The sequence below is a fragment of the Ranitomeya imitator genome, chromosome 2, assembly GCF_032444005.1.
Source record: "Ranitomeya imitator isolate aRanImi1 chromosome 2, aRanImi1.pri, whole genome shotgun sequence".
NCBI classification, from domain to species: Eukaryota; Metazoa; Chordata; class Amphibia; order Anura; family Dendrobatidae; genus Ranitomeya; species Ranitomeya imitator.
This window is the reverse complement of record NC_091283.1, coordinates 483,074,780-483,098,456: the sequence shown is the minus strand read 5'-3', so window position 1 is coordinate 483,098,456 and position 23,677 is coordinate 483,074,780. Positions and strand designations below refer to the sequence as shown.

The 23,677-nt window shown below is 41.7% G+C and overlaps 1 protein-coding gene across 2 annotated transcripts in view; it reads left to right on the top strand.

Moving 5' to 3' along the window:
• The window catches only part of MYO1D (myosin ID), a 121,349-nt gene that overhangs the window by 62,354 nt on the left and 35,318 nt on the right, over positions 1-23,677 (top strand). For both annotated transcript variants that reach the window (XM_069751367.1, XM_069751369.1), the window contains exons 7-20: positions 347-463; positions 2,427-2,630; positions 2,726-2,871; positions 8,777-8,891; positions 9,012-9,182; positions 12,977-13,047; positions 13,161-13,235; positions 14,344-14,476; positions 15,763-15,929; positions 16,099-16,306; positions 16,395-16,618; positions 16,702-16,846; positions 17,896-18,000; positions 21,126-21,239. In XM_069751367.1, coding sequence (XP_069607468.1) covers positions 347-463; positions 2,427-2,630; positions 2,726-2,871; positions 8,777-8,891; positions 9,012-9,182; positions 12,977-13,047; positions 13,161-13,235; positions 14,344-14,476; positions 15,763-15,929; positions 16,099-16,306; positions 16,395-16,618; positions 16,702-16,846; positions 17,896-18,000; positions 21,126-21,239 — 1,995 coding nt within the window. The remainder of the gene's footprint in view (positions 1-346; positions 464-2,426; positions 2,631-2,725; positions 2,872-8,776; positions 8,892-9,011; positions 9,183-12,976; positions 13,048-13,160; positions 13,236-14,343; positions 14,477-15,762; positions 15,930-16,098; positions 16,307-16,394; positions 16,619-16,701; positions 16,847-17,895; positions 18,001-21,125; positions 21,240-23,677) is intronic.

Sequence of the window (23,677 nt, the reverse complement as noted above, 5' to 3'; positions counted from 1 at the left end):
ATACCTGGCAGCTATCATATCACATGGTATAGTAAAGCCAATCAGCAGGGGCTTATTATAGCCTGTATAAAACTAGAAGCAGGGAATGCAGCTTCCACATTGTGGTAAATCTGGATGAGAGGAGGTCAAAGGAGAAAGTCCTGAAACACTGAATAAACATTACAGATAGTGTGTGAGTCCGCAGCAGTGATAAACAGCTAGCATCTGTTTACCTTTAGCCGTATATGTTGAGGTCATTTTGACATTATTAAGGCTGTGGATATGTTATAGAGCTTGAAAAGTGTTCTGATCTGAAAGATTCACTCGTCTTTAGTAACAAAAGCTATTTGCATCATTTTTCGTCCAGTCATCCATTAATGATGCTGGAGACTTCAAAGAAGTGTCGGAGGCCATGAGAGTGATTGGATTTAAACCAGAAGAGATCCAGACTGTCTACAAAGTCTTGGCCACTATTCTACATCTGGTGAGTAGTAGGTGCGAGTATGCGGTAGAGAACCGCAGAGAAAGTGTCAGCGCTGTGTGGAGAACCAGCTGCTACTGCTGATCCTCCAGGAGAAGAAGACTATGAAAATTGGCAGGACTCCTCTACAGCTGTGTAAACCTAGTGCAGCAATAACACGTATCTGCCATACTACAGCCAGGACACACACACACACCCGTTTACAAGACCCAGCAAGCACTTTGCAGGGTTCTACCAGCTTCCTGTTTTCACAGGGAAAATTCAGACCATTAGATTGGTCTTTAACTCACGGGAATCTGACATCAAGGTTTTTGCTATCCCATCTAAGAGCAGCATGATGTAGGGGCAGAGAAGCTGAATCCTATGATGTGTCTTTTACTGGGCTGCATGCTATGTTTTTTATAAAGTCTAAAAAAAATTCTGCTGCAGATCTATCAGTTCTCTGAATGTTGAGCACCACTAATTGGCAGTTTTGTGTTAGCTGTGCATAGGCAGAAAGCTGTCAATCAGAGGCGGAGTTGGCCTACATGGCAGCAGGCCATGTAATCCTCTAGTGATAATCTCCTGCTGATAAAATTATGATATTATAAAAAATATGGCAAACTGATTTTGGACGGCCGATCACTTTTGTGACAGAGCAGTTTGGTTGGGGATATCTAATCGAGAACACAGGAACAGTCGGCTGAACGAGCCCTCCTATGTATGGGAGAGTTGCTTGACATGACTGTTGGCCAAACGATCAGCCAAATCATTGTTCGACTGACAGCCCTCTAACGTGTATGGGGGCTGTGGAGGCACGAGGGTCAGTGGGTGCTCTTGTCCGCTGTCTTTAGAAAGACCACATGGACAAGGACTCATCCCACTCAAGCACTCTTTTCCTGTGGGCAGAATACTACAGAGTCTCACTCTCCCGCTGGCTTGCCAGGATTAGAGCAGCTGCGACTTTGGGCATCCAGGGCCTACTACCCCAGCCAACCAGTAGCACCTCACTTTTAGTGGGCACCTGCAGGGAACAGGTAGCAGCAAGCTTAGGAAGCTGACGGAGTGCAGTGAGGTGTGTGGCCAAGTGACCTGATTGTCTCAACCTGGATTCTTCAAATGTCTTTGAGAGTTCAGGGATGGTCAATGGAGCAGCTCTGTATTACTCCAGCTAGTGCCGTTGTCCTTTAAGCTAGCATTCTGCTGGCATCCAGTAGAATCTATCTGGGAACAGAGGAAGATCCCGCTTTTATATTTCACAACTGTTCTTCAGGTCATCATCCACAGGTCAGGGGGAAGGTGGGATGAGGTAATCTCTCATTGTTTGAGTATTCAATCAATTTGCATAGTTTATCCTTATATATTTTCAGGTCATCAAGCTGCATGGACTGGTACAATGGGTAATCAACATATTAGCAAACATCAATTGTTCAATGACCTTCCATCTCTGTCCTCCAAGGATAGCAGCACAATAAACTGCAATAAAGCATCAATTCAAGAGTCAACATTCAGGCTCATATGGATAATGGCCTATGTCTCTTGACCCACCGAAGAAAAACATGTGTGGCCTAATCAAGAACAAATGCTGTGTCGTCACAGGGGCCTTAAAGGTGTTGTGCAGGTTTGTGATTAATCCTCACAGTGCATCAGGGTTCTCCAGTGCCGGCAGAGAGCGCGCGGTGGTCATGTGATCACAATTATGAAAAATGCATACTTCTGGACTCATTCTGACAAGACGTGTGTAACCTCTCTCGTCGCCGTCACTGGAGAATCCCGACAGCGCGCGGTGCGTTTGCTGTGAGGATTAATCACAAACCTGGACAACCCCTTTAAGTTCTAAACTGCATTCTGTGTTTGTCAATACTCACCCAGAGAAAGACATAAGATTTTTTTTATTATAATATTTTATAATCTGGCTTCCATGAAAGTATCAACATAAATGCATTCTATCACTGCCTGATTTCATAATTTTTCATCTTTTTATCAGGGGAATCTCAAGTTTATTTTGGATGGTGATACCCCCCTGATTGAGAATGGTAAAGTTGTGTCCGTAGCAGCTGACTTACTTGGCTCCAAATATGAACTTCTGGAGAAGGCTCTTCTGTTTCGGACTGTGGCCACGGGCAGAGACATTATCGACAAGCAGCATACTGAGAAAGAAGCTAGCTACGGCAGAGATGCCTTTGCCAAGGTACCCACAGGCTGGTAACTAGGATGATGCCACTCTTCCTCGCATATATTGCTTGACATGTGGAGGTGATTGATCAATATTATATGTATCTACAGGCCATCTATGAACGCCTCTTCTGCTGGATTGTGAGTCGTATCAATGATGTAATTGATGTAAAAAAACAGGACGCATCTCTCCATGGCAAAAACACAGTTATTGGCGTGCTGGATATTTATGGATTTGAGATCTTCGACAATAACAGGTATGATGACTACCACCCAAAGTGCAAACACTGGTCATATTAGAAAGCTGGATGTTAAAGTAGCTGCCAAAGTTTCATAGTTCAGTTATTATTTACACAGATATTTGGCAATTTTCTGATTTTTATACAGTAGCCAAAAAGTAACATAATGGAACATGCAAAACTTTCTTCTCCTTTAATAACAATTTAGCCCCATAAATCGACATACAAAAGACAAACAACACATAAAGACCACAAGTTCTCTAGATTACCCTTATATTTTTTCCTTTTTATCCTAATAAAGATATATTTAAAAAAAAACTAGTGAAAAACACTAACACCAAGAACAATACAGTGAATCTAACAAAAATAACAATTCTATTTCTTATTATTTATTAATTATGTGATAGCTTGCAGATCGGTAACATAGTAACATAGTTAGTAAGGCCGAAAAAAGACATTTGTCCATCCAGTTCAGCCTATATTCCATCATAATAAATCCCCAGATCTACGTCCTTCTACAGAACCTAATAATTGTATGATATAATATTGTTCTGCTCCAGGAAGACATCCAGGCCTCTCTTGAACCCCTTGACTGATTTCGCCATCACCACCTCCTCAGGCAAGCAATTCCAGATTCTCACTGCCCTAACAGTAAAGAATCCTCTTCTATGTTGGTGGAAAAACCTTCTCTCCTCCAGACGCAAAGAATGCCCCCTTGTGCCCGTCACCTTCCTTGGTATAAACAGATCCCCAGCTAGATATTTGTATTGTCCCCTTATATACTTATACATGGTTATTAGATCGCCCCTCAGTCGTCTTTTTTCTAGACTAAATAATCCTAATTTCGCTAATCTATCTGGGTATTGTAGTTCTCCCATCCCCTTTATTAATTTTGTTGCCCTCCTTTGTACTCTCTCTAGTTCCATTATATCCTTCCTGAGCACCGGTGCCCAAAACTGGACACAGTACTCCATGTGCGGTCTAACTAGGGATTTGTACAGAGGCAGTATAATGCTCTCATCATGTGTATCCAGACCTCTTTTAATGCACCCCATGATCCTGTTTGCCTTGGCAGCTGCTGCCTGGCACTGGCTGCTCCAGGTAAGTTTATCATTAACTAGGATCCCCAAGTCCTTCTCCCTGTCAGATTTACCCAGTGGTTTCCCGTTCAGTGTGTAATGGTGATATTGATTCCTTCTTCCCATGTGTATAACCTTACATTTATCATTGTTAAACCTCATCTGCCACCTTTCAGCCCAAGTTTCCAACTTATCCAGATCCATCTGTAGCAGAATACTATCTTCTCTTGTATTAACTGCTTTACATAGTTTTGTATCATCTGCAAATATCGATATTTTACTGTGTAAACCTTCTACCAGATCATTAATGAATATGTTGAAGAGAACAGGTCCCAATACTGACCCCTGCGGTACCCCACTGGTCACAGCGACCCAGTTAGAGACTATACCATTTATAACCACCCTCTGCTTTCTATCACTAAGCCAGTTACTAACCCATTTACACACATTTTCCCCCAGACCAAGCATTCTCATTTTGTGTACCAACCTCTTGTGCGGCACGGTATCAAACGCTTTGGAAAAATCGAGATATACCACGTCCAATGACTCACCGTGGTCTAGCCTATAGCTTACCTCTTCATAAAAACTGATTAGATTGGTTTGACAGGAGCGATTTCTCATAAACCCATGCTGATATGGAGTTAAACAGTTATTCTCATTGAGATAATCCAGAATAACATCCCTCAGAAACCCTTCAAATATTTTACCAACAATAGAGGTTAGACTTACTGGCCTATAATTTCCAGGTTCACTTTTAGAGCCCTTTTTGAATATTGGCACCACATTTGCTATGCGCCAGTCCTGCGGAACAGACCCTGTCGCTATAGAGTCCCTAAAAATAAGAAATAATGGTTTATCTATTACATTACTTAGTTCTCTTAGTACTCGTGGGTGTATGCCATCCGGACCCGGAGATTTATCTATTTTAATCTTATTTAGCCGGTTTCGCACCTCTTCTTGGGTTAGATTGGTGACCCTTAATATAGGGTTTTCATTGTTTCTTGGGATTTCACCTAGCATTTCATTTTCCACCGTGAATACCTTGGAGAAGAAGGTGTTTAATATGTTAGCTTTTTCCTCGTCATCTACAACCATTCTTTCCTCACTATTTTTTAAGGGGCCTACATTTTCAGTTTTTATTGTTTTACTATTGATATAGTTGAAGAACAGTTTGGGATTAGTTTTACTCTCCTTAGCAATGTGCTTCTCTGTTTCCTTTTTGGCAGCTTTAATTAGTTTTTTAGATAAAGTATTTTTCTCCCTATAGTTTTTTAGAGCTTCAATGGTGCCATCCTGCTTTAGTAGTGCAAATGCTTTCTTTTTACTGTTAATTGCCTATCTTACTTCTTTGTTTAGCCACATTGGGTTTTTCCTATTTCTAGTCCTTTTATTCCTACAAGGTATAAACCGCTTACAGTGCCTATTTAGGATGTTCTTAAACATTTCCCATTTATTATCTGTATTCTTATTTCTGAGGATATTGTCCCAGTCTACCAGATTAAGGGCATCTCTAAGCTGGTCAAACTTTGCCTTCCTAAAGTTCAGTGTTTTTGTGACTCCCTGACAAGTCCCCCTAGTGAAAGACAGGTGAAACTGTACAATATTGTGGTCGCTATTTCCTAGATGCCCGACCACCTGCAGATTTGTTATTCTGTCAGGTCTATTAGATAGTATTAGGTCTAAAAGTGCTGCTCCTCTGGTTGGATTCTGCACCAATTGTGAAAGATAATTTTTCTTGGTTATTAGCAGAAACCTGTTGCCTTTATGAGTTTCACAGGTTTCTGTTTCCCAGTTAATATCCGGGTAGTTAAAGTCCCCCATAACCAGGACCTCATTATGGGTTGCAGCTTCATCTATCTGCTTTAGAAGTAGACTTTCCATGGTTTCTGTTATATTTGGGGGTTTGTAACAGACCCCAATGAGAATTTTATTACCATTTTTCCCTCCATGAATTTCGACCCATATGGACTCGACATCCTCATTTCCTTCGCTAATATCCTCCCTTAAAGTGGACTTTAGACAAGACTTTACATATAGACAAACCCCTCCTCCTCTCCGATTTTTACGATCCTTTCTAAACAGACTGTAACCCTGTAAGTTAACTGCCCAGTCATAGCTTTCATCTAACCATGTCTCGGTTATTCCCACTATGTCAAAGTTACCTGTAGATATTTCTGCTTCTAGTTCTTCCATCTTGTTTGTCAGGCTTCTGGCGTTTGCGAGCATGCAGTTTAGAGGATTTTGTTTTGTTCCAATCTCCTCGCTGTGGATTGTTTTAGAAATGTTCTTACCTCCCTTCTGACTATGTTTTCCTGGGTCTTCTTTGTTCAAGTCTAATGTTTTTCTTCCCGTCCCCTCTTCTTCTAGTTTAACGCCCTCCTGATGAGTGTAGCGAGTCTTCTGGCGAATGTGTGTTTCCCAGGTTTGTTGAGGTGTAGTCCGTCTCTGGCGAGGAGTCCATCGTACCAGTAATTCACACCGTGGTCCAGGAATCCGAATCCTTGTTGTCTGCACCATCGTCTTAGCCAGTTGTTTGCATCAAGGATCCTGTTCCATCTCCTGGTGCCATGCCCGTCTACTGGAAGGATAGAAGAAAAAACTACCTGTGCATCCAGTTCCTTTACTTTCTTCCCCAACTCTTCAAAGTCCTTGCAGATTGTCGGTAGGTCCTTCCTTGCCGTGTCATTGGTGCCAACATGTATCAGAAGAAATGGGTGGACGTCCTTGGAGCTGAAGAGCTTTGGTATCCTATCGGTCACATCCTTGATCATCGCACCTGGAAGGCAGCATACTTCTCTTGCAGTTATGTCCGGTCTGCAGATGGCTGCTTCTGTGCCTCTCAGTAGTGAGTCTCCCACCACCACGACTCTTCGTTGCTTCTTGGCTGTACTTTTTGCTGTCACTTGTTGCTGTGTGCCCTTTTCTTTTTTGCTTGCTGGTATTGCTTCATCCTTAGGTGTGCCATCTTCATCCTCTACAAAGATTTGATATCGGTTCTTCAGTTGTGTGGTTGGTGATTTCTCCATGGTCTTCTTGCTTCTTTTGGTCACATGCTTCCACTCATCTGCTTTTGGAGGTTCTCTGACACTTTTTTCACCTTCTGTGACCAGTAGAGATGCTTCTGTTCTGTCTAGAAAGTCTTCATTCTCTTTGATGAGTTTCAAAGTTGCTATTCTTTCTTCCAGACCCCGCACCTTTTCTTCTAAAAGGGCCACTAGTCTACACTTCTGACAGGTGAAATTTGATTCTTCTTCTGGTCGATCTGTGAACATGTAGCACATGCTGCAGCTCACCATGTAGGTTGTCACATCTGCCATGTTGCTCCTAGATCCTGCTGACTTGCTGTGTGTTTTCCTTCTTGTGTAATCTACTCAGCCAAGCTCTCTTGCATAATGTCCTACAGGCAAAAATTCTTGAATCCCTGGTTTGTGTTCCCAATTGTTGAGAACGGAGCTCTGAAGTGACCCGTCAGAACGGGGCCGCCATAGATAGTTGAGTAGAGCACTTGGCTTTTTCCATCAGTGCCATCAAACATGAATGGAGTGATAGCAATGTTTTTATGCCCGAAAACAGATGTAAATTGGTCGATCAGTTGTCCTAGATGTCCCTCGAAGTGGCTTGCTGGAGCCTAAATGTTTTGGTTGATTCGGGTATGCTCGCATGAAAGTTCTATTGTAGAAACTTCTGCGACTGCCACCAGGGAATGAAGATGTCCATGCATGTGCTTCAAGAAAAAAAACATTCAAATTTATTTTATGCAGAAATTCCTTTCACTTAATTTATTTAGTTCATTTGTAAGGAGATGGACATATGGCTCACATCCCCCTTGAAGAACAAGTATAATGTTATGTAGTGTAATGTAAATTGTGATGTGTGTTAAAGGTGTAGGGATAGCAAGAGTTAATGGTTGGCACTAGCCCAGAGTAGGAAGGGCTAAGCTGCAGGGAAAGATACAGTTTCCTGTTGAGGTGTCAGATAGGGCCCAGAGTGCATAGAGAAGAGACCTAAGGTCTGGTGTGAGCAGTTCCACATTTCTTTGGTGTCCCTGTGATCTGTGAGAGGAGACCAGGAGAAAGATAATATTATCCAGAGCAGAAAGGAGGAAAAGTGACAGAGTGATTTATCGGAGACAGGTCCTGGGAGAGGACACCTAGCAGTACGGCCGAGAGTTGATAACTCCTAATATGAATGGGACTAGAGGGGACAGAGGCAAAGAGAGTACCTCTGGTGTGAGTTCCAGTGCGTCAGTTGAAAAGAAGTACCGGCCATACTGGCAAAGTAGCTCCTCTAAAGGGAACGAAGACACCGCAGGCTGAGTAAAGGAGTTTTGCTAGCTGAACTGTAGTATCAAGAGTTGTGGTGAAGTAGTGCGGAATAGTGAAGACGGAGGAACAAGTAGATAGAGAGTAGAGAAAAGGATTGAATTTGTGTGAGGAAAATGTTACGCATTATCAATAACCTTCCCCAAGTTAATCTTGGAGGTCTCCCTCCTTGAAATGTCAAACATCTGGTCCTGGCCAACCAGCAACATTGGTTACATGCGCCTGCCCAGACAAAGCACCCTCGCAGTACAAGTCCACACACCCAGCCAAGACTCCCACCTTCATGTAACGTGTCAGGTCGCAAGAGACCAGTACCTCCCCTACGCCACGATACACATCCCTGACATATCTGATGTCTCAATAGAGATGAACAGATGGGATCTATTAAAAGGAAGTAATACATTTGTCTTGCCTTTGGAAAATCACTTTTTTCAACATGTGACCCCAGGTTGAGCGGTTTTTGGTGACCTCTCTTATAGTTGTGATGTCTCCACTGTCTGACGAATTCTCCTTCTTTTTCAGCTTTGAGCAGTTCTGCATTAATTATTGTAATGAGAAACTGCAGCAGCTCTTTATCCAGCTCGTCCTAACCCAGGAGCAAGAGGAATACAAGAGGGAAGGGATTCCCTGGAAGCATGTAAGTGGTCACATCATTCACGATGGAGGACATGTCTCATCTTGAGCAGTTTCTGTACTATGGTTCGTACTGGTGTTAATCTGATGGCTTCTCATATGTCTCCTTTTTTTCTTCTCGCAGATAGATTATTTTAACAACCAAATCATTGTGGATTTGGTGGAGCAGCAGCATCGTGGAATCATATCGCTGCTGGACGACGCCTGCATGAATGTGGGCAAAGTGACGGACCCCATGTTCCTGGATGCACTAAACAGGCAGCTCGGGAAACATGCCCACTACTCCAGCAGGAAGGTAAGGATAGTCCACTCAAGGAAGGCTGATGGGTAAAGAGAACGTGAATGTATGTCCTATCATAGATTTCTTAGGCTACTTTCACAGTAGCGTTTTTTTCAATACGTCGCAATGCGTCATTTATGGGAAAAAACGCATCCTGCAAAGTTGTCTGCAGGATGCGTTTTTGCCCCATGGACGAACATTAGCGACACATTGCGACGCATTGACACACGTCGCAACCGTCGTGCGACGGTTGCGCCGTGTTGTGGCGGACCGCCGGGAGCAAAAAACGTTACATGTAATGTTTTTTGCTGCCGACGGTCCGCCATTTCCGACCGCGCATGCACGGCCGGAACTCCGCCCCCACCTCCCCGCACCTCACAATGGGGCAGCGGATGCGCTGGAAAAATGCATCCGCTGCCCCCGTTGTGCGGCGCATTCACTGCTAGCGTCGGTACGTCGACCCGACGCACTGCGACGGGCCGAGTCCGACGCTAGTGTGAAAGTACCCTTAGTGGGGTTCTGGATAGAGTGGTGTTACTACATAAACATCTGGTTGCTGCCACCTCTAGTGATCAGCTGTTCTTGCCAATAGAAGCCATTAGCACCATTCTGCATGGAAGTTCACAATTACATTTGTAACATGTTCATGCCAAATTCTCAAAAGCAAAAGGCCTAATTACAGCCGTAGACAGGAGACCCCCTCTACTACACCAGTGTCTTCTACTAAGTCAACAAATACATAGTCTGACGCACGAGGCAGCATCAGCATGGATTCTTTTTATGTTCTTCATGGATTCGTCTGATACTTTAGGTTTTCCATCTAAAAAAAACTTACGTGTTAACCATCTAAGAAACTAGCTCCAATTTGTAAGAGAGGTAAACTCCATTGTGAGCCACCAAAAGGCCAATGTAACCGAATCTAATGTATGTGCATGACTGTAAAAACTGCTAGGACTCTAAAAATGAGGAGGCATAAACAATATCACAATTTATTTCAAGTAAAGATGATGTCTACATCGTACGTCAGCACATTTTTATTTATGGAAGCAGTTGAATAGCTGCATAGGTGAATATCCTGCAATATAAAAGCTTTTTTTTGTAGAGAACCAATGTGCCAGTTATGAGAAATCTAATATGGAAGCCATGTATAAATTAAGCAGGAAGTGCACTAGGGGAGTGTCAGAGCACTTGAAAGAAGCAGGTGACACACCCCCAATGCACTTCCAGCCTAATTTGCCAGCCACATGTACTTTAGATTTCTCAAATCCTGCACATCATATCTCTACAAAAAGATATCATTATCAGAGGAGAATAAGCGCCTAGATAGACATATCATTACTTCTGTATGTAAAAACGTTCTAACAGGTTCATTATAAAAGGGAGTTTTCTGAATTTATAATAAAATAGCCAACAGCAAGAAATAGGTTAAATTAAAATAATTTTTAAAAAATATATTCACCTTTTTAATTCCCGCTGTCACAGCAGTCCTCATTAGCCTTTGCTTACTTGTAGCGATCACATACAATCGTCATTGAGGTCAGTGGTCACTGCATGAAGTTAGCAAAGACCAGCCGAGATCACTGCAGTGGTAGCATAATGAATAGGCGAGCAGCGTTAATTTTTTTTTTCTTTATTTATTATTTTTTAACCTTTTTCCTGCTCTTTGCTGAATTTTTTATACAGCATGTAATGTCCCATTAATAAATAATTGGAAGTCAGTAAACTCTTTTATTTCTCCAGACAAGCATAATTTCAAGTTCAATACTTAGCCACTAAAGGTAGCCACTTGTATGAAAGTTATCATTGCTTTAATTTCAGTACCAGCTTACTGGAGGCACTAGTCTAGGGGGTCTGATGAGTAAAATAAATAGCTGCTGGAGGTGGATCCAGTGCACTTGTAGCAGGTCTACATTCTGACCACCCTGATATCCAAATAAAAGAAAACCACTTCATATTGCTTGTATCGGTGACATTTATCAGTAACTACACAATGATATCTGCACTTGTGTTTCCCTCCTGGAACAATGTGCTAGGATACATAGCATTTGCATCTATGTATTAATACTGCACGTCAGTGCTTTTGCCTCTAACATGCTATTTAAAGGCTATTGACATGGAAAAAAATGACTTTTATGTATGCTAGTGGTTACCCTTGGTTAATAAAATTGCACTAATTATCAGTCTGCGATATTCATTCCATCATTCATTTTTAGAATCCCTGATATGCATTTTTTTAGCTTGATCTACGTTTTCTTGTGGGAGTGTCCCTCCCGGGAATATAGGCTGGATATGAGGTTTATGCATATTGAGTGTTGCTGTCTTCATGACTTAATATATCAGCAAAGCTACTATCCTGCATTTATTTACTTTTCATGTGCTTTCCTCCTTTTCTATTGTTTTCTCTGCCCTCCCCGAGACTGTAAATACTTTCACACCTGTCCTTGGCATTGAGATTTGTATAGATCCCCCTCCCCTACCTGCTGTTATCTCTAACACTAAAAGTAGGAAGGAGGAGAGCAGAGAGAGCGATTTTTAGGGGGAAAAAAAAATCCTGCAGTTCATTCTAAAAATAATTAGATATTCAGATAATGGGCAATCCTTATAAATTGCAGTGTAATATGGTGGGAATATATAGCTATAAGGAAATATACTAATTATATATAGTGTGCAGTTCCTCAGAGGGTGATGCCTCCATAACAAGAAGAATTTTATCCAAGTATATTATAATAATGTAAGAAAAGCAAACAAATTGTCTCTCCAGAGAGGAAGAGGACTAGAACTCTAGTGCCACCTATAGGAAGTAGCAAACCTACAAGTCACTATCGATTCTCTAATGAGCCTTATGCAAATTGCCTCTTCTGAAAAATGAGCTCTAATGAGCCTTGTCACATGACTTGGGATAGAAGCCAAAACCAAAAAGATGATGTTCTGAAGCGTTCCAGCAGAGGGCACCTGGATCCCTGCTGATTGGCTTGCTGGGGTTGTGCAGGGATCAGTCTGTGAGAGATGATATCATGTCTAGCCAATGGACATTGTACTCCCCTGTCGCCTGATTTACAGGCCTATTGGTATTCCAGACTTCGAAGTGTCCGGCTCTAACACTTTACTGTGGAATTTTGGGATTTTTTTTGTGTGTTAAATGTCAACAAAACAGAGAATGGGCTAAGTATTTTCCATAAAGAGACTGTTTTCCTTCAGAATTTCCCAACTATTTGATATTACCCACCACACTGAGGACCTGCTAGTCAGTTCTTGCCATTTAAGAACTTCTTCAGCACAAACGTTACAAGATTTTTATGTATATGTGCAGAACTGATTGATAAAAACATTATAACCAGGGTTGAGGGTTTGAAATGGCAGGGCATCTAACAAATGTATTATTTTATGATCCAATGAACTGACCCTTGGGCATCTTGGCTTGACACTTGGCATAGCGTAAACCCCGAAGGTAGAAGTGTGTGTGCATTATGGTCTAATATATGGAACAACCTCAGGTACATAGTTATAGGTGGTGCAGAAGGTTTAGTTGCACCAGGGCGTGACTGCCTCGAGGTTTGCGTTATGCCAAGTGTCAGGCCAAGATTGCCAAGAGTCGGTTCACAGGTCCATACTACATATGTCAAATGCCCTATTGTTTTGAACCTTCAACCCGGGTTATGAAGGTTATCATTAATTAGGTTTCAGCAATGAAATTGAACACCAAGAAAGAAAAGTTGTTGAATATGGAAATGACAGGATGAGTAGAATATGCGCATGAAGTCTAGACTATTTTCTATTATCGGTTGCATGTTAAATCTTTGTCTTTTAAGGTATGTGCAACAGATAAAGCTCTGGAATTCGACAGAGATTTCCGAGTTCGACACTATGCTGGAGATGTCGTGTGAGTATTGGGGAGCCACAGTAGCATCATGTGAACTCGGCCATCTGCCCAAACATTTGGTTGTGGAGACCTTTACGTAGATGTTTAGTGATGTCCTTGTGTTTTCATTCCAGTTACTCTGTGGTGGGATTCATTGATAAGAACAAGGACACTTTATTTCAGGACTTCAAGAGACTCATGTACAACAGGTGAGAAGAAGCGGACTATAAAGAAGCCCATTGTGGTCATCACACAGTAGAACAGATGGTCCTGTTACGTGGTACTGCTATGCTAGCTCTCAATGGTCCTGATTATCTCAGATAAGTGGATTCTGATATGGCAGCTCACACCATTATTGATGGACCAGGACAGGGGCAGACATACCATTGGTGCAACCTGTGCAGCCGCCCAGGGACCCCAAAGGTAAAGGAGCCAACAGCCACCTCCAAAGCAGATGGAATTGTGCATTATCATGAGCTGTTGGACTGCAACGGGCCCATATATCCATCTGTGCCCACTCATGGATCAGGATATACAGTCATGTTCAAAAGTGTTGGCATCCTTGCAATTGTTCCAGAAAATGAAAATTATTGCAATTGCACATGTTTTCTTATACACCTGCTTATTTTCTTTTTATGTATTTGAACAACACAAAAAAACAGAGGGAAAAAAGGCAAATTGGACATAATTTCACATAAAACCACAAAAGTGGGCCGGATAGAATTGTTTGCACCATCCACGTGATATTTGGTTGCACATCCTTTGGAATAAATAACTGCAATCAATCACTTTCTGTAACACTCAAAAAGCTTCTTATGCCCATAACATATTTGAACCTCCACCATATTTGACTGTAGGTACAGTGTTATTTTCTTTGTAGGCCTCATTCCGTTTTTTTGTAAACAGTAGACTGTTTTGCTTTGCCAAAAAGCTCTATCTTGGTCTCATCTGTCCACAAGATGCTTTTCCAAAATGATTTTAGCTTACTCATATACATTTTGGCACACTGGAGTCTAGCTTTTTTATGTTCGTGCTAGCAGTGGGTTCCTCCTGGGTCTCCTACCTTAGCATTTCTTTTCATTCAAATGTTGACATATAGTTCACTCTGATGCACCCTGAGACTGCAGGACACTTGAGTTTTGTTTTCTGGAACAATTTCAAGGGTGCCAACACTTTCAACCATGACGTATACATAGGCCTCACTTTATGCATCAGTCCTATAGAAAATAAAATACACAATAAACTGTGTGTTATCTTTGTGAGACCCCTATATAAACTTTATTTGATGTTGTGTTTGCTTTATATTCCATTTTTTAGTGCTAATCCTGTGCTGAAGAATATGTGGCCAGAAGGGAAGCTGAGCATCACCGAGGTCACAAAGCGTCCACTGACTGCAGCCACATTATTCAAAAACTCCATGATTGCCCTGGTGGACAACCTAGCATCAAAGGTATAAGAAAGACAAATGCCATGTTTTACTGCCACGTGAGCTCTGTGTACAGTAGTAATGCCTAGACTTCAATGTTTGACTCTAACTCTAAAAAAGTTGAACCCCAATGTGTGAACTTTGAGTTATTTTATACTTTCTTTCAAAGTGTTCCTATCAGTTTTTTTTATTTCAGGATTAATTTTGTATTTATAATATTATTATTATTATTATTATTATTATTATTATTATTATTTATTATTATTATGGCTCTTTACATGTGAGGAGGGGTATACATAATAAAAACAAGTACAATAATCTTAACAAATACACGTCACAACTGGTACAGGAGGAGAGAGGACCCTGCCCACGAGGCTCACAATCTACAAGGGATGGGTGAGGATACAGTAGGTGAGGATAGAGCTGGTCGTGCAGCGGTTTGGTCGATCGGTGGTTACAGCAGGCTGTAGGCTTGTCGGAAGAGGTGGGTCTTCAGGCTCTTTTTGAAGGTTTCGATGGTAGGTGAGAGTCTGATATGTTGTGGTAGAGAGTTCCAGAGCATGGGGTATGCGCGGGAGAAATCTTGTATGTGATTGTGAGAAGAGGAGATAAGAGGGGAGTAAAGAAGGAGATCTTGTGAGGATCGGAGGTTGCGTGCAGGTAAGTACCGGGAGACGAGGTCACAGATGTATGGAGGAGACAGGTTGTGGATGGCTTTGTATGTCATGGTTAGGGTTTTGTACTGGAGTGTCTGGGCAATGGGGAGCCAGTGAAGGGACTGACAGAGGGGAGAAGCTGGGGAATAGCAGGGGAACAGGTGGATTAGTTGGGCAGCAGAGTTTAGAATAGATTGGAGGGGTGCGAGAGTGTTCAAGGGGAGGCCACAGAGCAGGAGGTTGCAGTAGTCAAGGTGAGCGATGATGAGGGCATGGACTAGGTGTTTTGCAGATTCTTGGTTTAGGAATGTACGGATTTGTGAAATATTTTTTAATTGAAGGCGGCAGGAGATGGAGAAGGCTTGGATATGTGGTTTGAAGGAGAGTATTGCATTACTTTTCTTGTTGTGATCTTCACTTACAGAGTGTATTATAATCCGGAGCGGCACTCACATTTTTGCAGTCTTCAGACCTGAAATCTGAAATCAAACTCAAAATCTATATTGCATTTACTACAGTGATTTACATTATGGAATATGTAGAATTTATATCATGGATTGTTTCATCATTTAATATAGAAAAGGCTTTTGTACTATAAAAGAAAAAAAAATCTGTTCTCTGTACCTGACCCTGTGTTCTTTGGTGATGTCTCAGGAGCCATATTATGTCAGATGCATTAAACCAAATGACAAAAAGTCTCCATCTCTGTTTGATGAGGAGCGATGCAAACACCAAGTGGGGTATTTGGGCTTACTGGAGAATGTCCGTGTCCGACGAGCTGGTTTTGCATATCGTCAAGTGTATGAGAGGTTTCTTCACAGGTAAGTATAATTCTTTTTACTTTCCTTCTACATACATTATGACATAACCGGTTTCCATCACATGGAATGGGATTGTTGGGTGATACTTGGTGAGGACATGTCCGATACATCCTTGTAGTCTTTACATTCTGTACCATTCATCATCGATCTTCTATGTCCACCTCTCCAGGTACAAGATGATTTCCCAGTTGACGTGGCCAAACCACGACTTGCCTTCAGACCAAATTGCTGTACAAAAACTCTTGACGGAGTTTGGCTTCCACCAGGATGCGGCCTACGGAAGAACCAAAGTGTTTATTCGCACCCCACGTACCCTGTTTTCCCTAGAAGAGAAACGGAGCGAGATGTTGATAAGAATCATCCTCTTCCTCCAGAAGGTATGATGAAGTCTACCTGAAGCAGTGACGATTTCTTTGGTATATATCCTATATTTGGAGTCTAAGTTCATTTTTGTTATTCCTGCAGATATGGAGAGGAACACTGGCCCGCTGGAAATATAAGAGAATGAAGGCCGCCCACACAATAATGCGCTACTATAGACGCTACAAAGTGAAGTCCTACATTCTTGAGGTGGTCCGGAGGTTCAACGGTGTACGGAACAGCAGAGACTATGGGAGGAATGTAAAATGGCCAACACCTCCAAAGGTGCTCCGACGATTCCAGGAATGTATGCAGATCATTTTCAACAGGTACTTGGGACGTCCCAATGAATTTACCAAATTGTCAAGATGATGTCACCAAATTAGCAGTGCGTGCAATCTCTTTATTTCAGATGGAGAGCATATCAGCTAATAAAGGGCATACCTCCCGCTGACATACCGAAAATCAAGGCCAAAGTTGCCGCTTTTGAAAATCTTAAGGGGCATAGAGCCGATATGGGCCTTCAGAGGAGCTGGGAAGGGAACTACTTGTCTTCGGTAAGTGCTAACGATAAACACGTCTGTCTCTGAACATCACTTTCCAGTAACTTGTTTTAAGGGTTTTTCCATCTGCCTTTTTTCATCTGCCTTTTTTCAAGAGTGCACCTCTTCCCAACCTCCCAACTTCTTGGTTGCTGGAAGGTCGTGGAGTCCTGATTGATGGACCGTTCAGACTAGCAGCATTGTCACACTGTTGACGAAAAGTGTGTGCTCCCTATGCTGTTATAGGTGTTAGCTCTGCATCATTGGAAGTGCAGTGCAAATGTAGGTGGCTGAGATCCAGAGCTAACAGTGCCTGCCAAAAATCACAAGCCAGCCTCAGCGCAGCACTTACAAGCTCACTATGAAACCGTTTGTAATCACTGCACAAGTTCATCAACCATTGATGTTCATTAATGGTGGCCGATCCCTTGCCAGTGAGCAGTAAATAATAAAATAAAAATAAAGATTTGGGAAGAAAGGGGACAAAACTTTAATAACTGGTAAATTACAAAGTTACCTCTGTCCAAGGGCTCATTTAGGCATCAGTTTTCTCACATACAAGAAAAACTGATCGATTATTTTTATAAGACACTGATCAGAGTTTGATAAGAGAGTAGTCCGAATGTCATCGGCATTTCTCGTACATGGAGAAATTAAAAAGAAGTTTCTCCAACTCTTTTTGATAGTCCGTGAAAATCGGACCGCACTTGTATGTCATCTGAGTGTGATCCGATTTTTTTTTTTTTTTCATGAACCCATTGACTTGCATTGCGGATGTTGATCCAACACTTTGGAATTGGAAAATGAGAATGGTGTTCTAAACCATCACAGGTACGAGTGCCATCTGTGAAATGCATGGATAGCACTCGTACTTGAAAATCATACGTCTGAATGAGCCCTCAGAGGGTGAGCATAACCCTTTAATTCCTTATTTATTCTATTCCATTCCCAAGATACTGCTTATATTCCACTCCAAAGCTGCGCTTATAATTATCCAGGCTTCAGAGCTGCATTCTCCCAGCATTTCTTGAAGGTTAGAAAGTCATATTTCTTTCCTCTTACAGAAACAAGAAAACAGTCAAGATTCCGGGTTCTTTGTATCTCGAGCAAGTGAGCTACAGAGGAAAGACAAGTTCATGCAACCTCTCTTCTCCTGTAATGTGCGCAAGGTATATACATACATCTGGATATCTGTGGGATCAAGAATTTGGGAAGCTGATCAGGTGTCTTATGGGTACCGGTTCGTATTGTGGAGAGTGACAAGCCAAACCTGGCATGTCTGTGTGAGGAGACTTAAAAGCCATGCACGCATCTCTGGAAAATTAAATATGCAAATTTTCTCTTCAGTGAGGAAGAGGACTAGAACTCTAGTACCACCTATTGGAAGCAACAATCCTAAAAGTCAGTATCAACCCTATAACGAGCCTTGCAATTAGCACACACCTAGTTTCCTTTACACGGCACAAAGCAGAGCTATAACTAGGATTTCCTTCATTCAGGGCAAAAGGTTCAATATACTGCTCCCAAGTACTCGGGCCCAAACAAACTGGCTTGTTGGCAATGTTACTTGATGTTTTTCTTTTGATTACAGTCCCTTGATTAACCTTTAGGACATGTGCACACAGAGCTTTTTATGACTTCAAAAATCATACGTTTTTCAAGCAGAAACTGCTTCAATAAACTCTTCTGATTATTTTTCCCGGGGCGGTTTTCAAAGAGGTTTTGAAGAGCTTTTGATTTTCTTGAAGCATTCTTTGCAGCATTGTGAAAGGACAGTACCTAAATTAGAGAGGATACCTTTAGGCCGGGATCACACACAGCGAGATACAGCCGAGTCTCGCTGGTTAAAAACAAGCTCTGGCTCCGGCACTCCGGAGCGGAGCGTGCGGCCGCATAGCAATACATGGAGCCGCACGCTCCGCTCCGGAGTGCCGGAGCCAGAGCTTGTTTTTAACCAGCGAGACTCGGCCGTATCTCGCTGTAGTGTGACTTCAGCCTTAGGATCTTTTACAAAGAAGTGACAGTCAGTTTTTTTCCACCAGGCATTTTTTCAAAACCTCATCAATGAACAAAAAAAAAGCACAAACACTCTTCATATGAAAAACAAAGTGGATTTCCCAGAGAAATGAATTGTAAGGGTGTATTCACACTGAGTCTTTTGGGAGCAAAAACTGAGCGGATACTCTCTAAATCTTTCTCAAAGACACAAAAGTCCTCAAAAACTTTCAGTTTCTGCATTAAAAATGCCACAAAAAGACTCCGTGTTCAGAAACCCTAGGAATTTTTCAAATCGTTTTTCTGGAGCATTTTGGAGATGATCCACTTTTGAAAAAATCCTCAAAAACTCTGTGTGAACATACAGTGGATACGGAAAGTATTCAGACCCTTTTAAATTTTTCACTCTCTGTTTCATTGCAGCCATTTGGTAAATTCAAAAAAAGTTCATTTTTTTCTCCTTAATGTACACTCTGCACTCCATCTTGACTGAAAAAAACAAATGTAGAAATGTTTGCAAATTTATTTAAAAAGAACAACTGAAATATCACATGGTCATAAGTATTCAGACCCATTGCTCAGTATTGAGTAGAAGCACCCTTTTGAGCTAGTACAGCCATGAGTCTTCTTGGGAATGATGCAACAAGTTTTTCACACCTGGATTTGGGGATCCTCTGCCATTCTTCCTTGCAGATCCTCTCCAGTTCCGTCAGGATGGATGGTGAACATTGGTGGACGGCCATTTTCAGGTCTCTCCAGAGATGCTCAATTGGGTTTAGGTCAGGGCTCTGGCTGGGCCAGTCAAGAATGGTTAGAGTTGTTCTGAAGCCACTCCTTTGTTATTTTAGCTGTGTGCTTAGGGTCATTGTCTTGTTGGAAGGTGAACCTTCGGCCAAGTCTGAGGTCCAGAGCACTCTGGAAGAGGTTTTCATCCAGGATATCTCTGTACTTGGCCGCATTCATGTTTCCTTCAATGAAAACCAGTTGTCCTGTCCCTGCAGCTGAAAAAACACCCCCATAGCATGATGCTGCTACCACCATGTTTCACTGTTGGGATTGTATTGGGCAGATGATGATGGTGCCTAGTTTTCTCCACACATACCGCTTAGAATTATCACCAAAAAGAGAATCTTATTTCTCGTAGTCTGGGAGTCCTTCATTTGTTTTTAGCAAACTTTATGCAGGCTTTCATATGTCTTGCACTGAAGAGAGGGTTCCGTCGGGCCACTTTGCCATAAAGGCCCGACTGGTGGAGGGCTGCAGTGATAGTTGACCTTGTGGAACTTTTTCCCATCTCGCTACTGCGTCTCTGGAGCTCAGCCACAGTGATCTTGGGGTTCTTCTTTACCTCTCTCAGCAAGGCTCTTCTCCCACGATTGCTCAGTTTTGCTGGACGGCCAAGTCTAGGAAGACTTTCGGTAGTCCCACACTTCTTCCATGTAAGGATTTTGGAGGCCACAGAAATTCTGTTGTAACCTTGGCCAGATCTGTGCCTTGACACAATTCTGTCTCTGAGCTCCTTGGCCAACTCCTTTGACCTCATGATTCTCATTTGGTCTGACATGCACTGTGAGCTGTGAGGTCTTATATAGACAGGTGTGTGCCTTTCCAGATCAAGTCCTGTCAGTTTAATTAAACACAGCTGGCCTCTAATGAAGGAGTAGAACCATCTCAAGGAGGATCACAAGGAAATGGACAGCATGTGACTTAAATATTAGTGTCTGAGCAAAGGGTCTGAATACTTATGACCATGTGATGTTTTAGTTTTTCTTTTTTAATAAATATGCAAAAATGTCTACATTTCTGTGTTTTTCAGTCAAGATGGGGTGCAGAGTAAACATTAATGAGAAAACAAATTGAACTTTTTTTTAATTAACCAAATGGCTGCAATGAAACAGAGTGAAAAATTTTAAAGGGATGTGAATACTTTCCGTACCCACAGTATAGTAGCTATAAAAGGAAAATACTTAGACAGCTATGTATGTTTTGTAGAGATTATTTAATCAAGAAGCATTGTAGAACTTTTTATACTGTGCCTTTGTAGCGCCGTGTATTTGACACTTTATATTGGGAGTGGGACTTTTTATGCTTTGTATTTTTAGCACTGAATTTAACAATATGAAAATAATCCATTGGTGTTTTAGAGGGTCACTTTTGTCAGTAGTGTTGGGAAAGTAAATGGAAAAGCATGAGTATCGCAGTTCTCAATAGCATGGGATGACTGTGTGCAGCGGATAGTAATGAGGAACTACCGTAGTAAGTTCTCTTATCTGATTGTCTCCTTCTTTTCTTCACACAGGTCAACAGATTTAATAAAGTAGAAGATCGAGCCATCTTTATAACTGATAGACACCTGTATAAACTGGATCCCAAAAAGCAGTATAAAGTCATGAGCAGCACTCCTCTTTATAATGTAAGTGCTTAATGCTGTCTGATTGGGGAAAGTTACTTGGTTATTTTACAATGGTTACTCAACAGCTTAAAGGGCTTGTCCGACACCGGACAAAATTGGGACCATGGCTTCTGATAATTAAAGATAAGTAACTAAGCACTACTTATCTGTTGAAGCCCCTGTCGGTGCAGCAGGTCCTCTCTTCTGCTCCCTACCAGTATTATTTGTAAGGTTGCAGCAGTTAATGTCCCATCTACAACACATGACCACTGCAGCCAATCATTGACCATAGTAATGATGCTGATGTAGGGGAAAAAAGCAAAGAAACCGGCACAGTGTATAAAAAAAATCTGCCTCAGTGTCATGTTATTTATGGACGTATTATTCCACCAGACAGTAGGGATCTCAGTTGCAACACCACAATCCAAAAATGTGCAAAAAAGAACGGTGGCACTCACCATCCTCCGAAAGATCCTTTATTCAGCAAAAATGAAATCGTGGATGAAGGAGAGTTATGAACACATAATGGATGACAACTTTTTCACACCTTCCTGTACTTCAACGGGTCCTAGAATGGGGCAAAAGTGACAAGGAGCCATCTTAAATCCTAGCTCCTCCCCAACAATTACTCCAACACTATCCATTTATCATATATGCATCAAAAAGATTAAAAATAAAAACAAGAAATTACCGCATTTGTAATTACCTGGTGGTCTTGACCTGCTCAACCAATTTTTAGGTTCCACCTTTAGTTGGTTATGGACCAGGCTTGAGGTCAGTGCTTCTCCTATATGAGACCAAAGGTTTACATGCTACCACCTCAGCAATGTCACTCTAGGCTGTGCCAATGTTAATGGCTGCGCAAATCTGCCTGTCCATTGGGCTATATTTAATGCTGAATATTAATCTCTTTATTCTCTTGCATTCCAGCCGCTGATTACCATTTAATAGATCATTTTGGGTGAAAGAACCTGCTCTGTCCAGAGCCGTATTCAAGAGTGGCTCCAGATAGCCCCTCTTAATAAACCTATTTCTTTAGGTCTGCTATTATTAATTTTTCTGAGTCTTAGGAATTGGCTGAATTGAAGAGATCTTTTAGTATCGATAGGGTGGGCACTTATGTAATGCAACAGAGAAGTCATGGAAGAGGGTTTTCAATGGGTGTCTGAAATTACAGCATCCTCACAGACCTGAGGCAGGGGCTTCAACAGGTAATGCTTCTTTTGTTATTTTAGATCATTTCCAACGTTGGCCCCAATTTTGACTGAAACTGCACAACCCCTTTCAATCAATCTATAAGTGTGTGTCTTATGAAAAGAGAATAGAAGGAGGAATTTGAAGGGGGCTGTGTGCTCCTGATTGACCCTTTTTGACCATCAGCATTGTTGCTTCGAACAGGGGCACTGAAGCTATCCAGAACCAGCAATCGGCTAACTTCGCAGCAGCGCTTACAAGCTCCATGCCTAGGAAACCGGGCCACTTCTGTCACACTGCACAGGTGGCCAAAACCCTAGACAACAAATCATACACCGTAATTTTGAGAACAGAGAGGATTTTTAATAATTGCAAAGCTGCTTGTTTTTACAAGTACTTTTCAACTTTACCCATTTATAATGATGAGATAATCCCATTAATGAGGTTCTCATACTAACATAAGTGTTTGGCATGTTAGATTATTGAATGTATGACCTCTTTATTAATAATTCATAGAAAAACTGTAGTGTTTCAATGACAAGATTTATTTTACCTTTCCAACTTTTATGTAGAAGAATCCTAAATTCTCCTGGTGAATTGATGGTTGCGGTTTCTGTGCGTATGTGCTGATCTTATGGTAATAATAAGATCCATGCGAAATCTTAGCAATAAGACTCATACATTTATTAAGTGACATCCCAGACCTAACCCAGCAGCGCCCCTTGTGGCCATATTGAGGATATAATTTTACAATGAGTCCAAACCGAACAGTATGTTTTATATGATAAGTGCCCATAATTACAGTCAGCAACATTTTATAATTGGCACTTTTTTCATATACAGCAGGTAGTTATTTACTGTACTGTTTACTTCACACATATACTTGATGGCTGTATACGTTATACATTCTATGGATAGATTTTTCATCCTTTTACATTAAAATTGCAATCGGTGAAATGTATGAGATGTGATGTATTCAAAATTATATTTTTATGGAAAAAGTGGCGAATCAGTGGAATTGACTGGGAGTTAGTAGCGTTTTGGATTGTCCTTAAAAGGGTATCTGTCAGTGGGCTCAACCTCCTAAACAGAGGCGTAGCTAGGGTTTTGGTTCGGGGGGAGGAGGGCGAAGCTTCTGAGTGGGCCCCTAACCAGGTAACCCTGACTGCAACTGGGTGGCGCCCCCTAACAGTGGATGTAGGAGAACCTCAGCAGATGACCGCGATGTTGCTGAAAATAATCTCTATACAATGGCCAGCATTGAT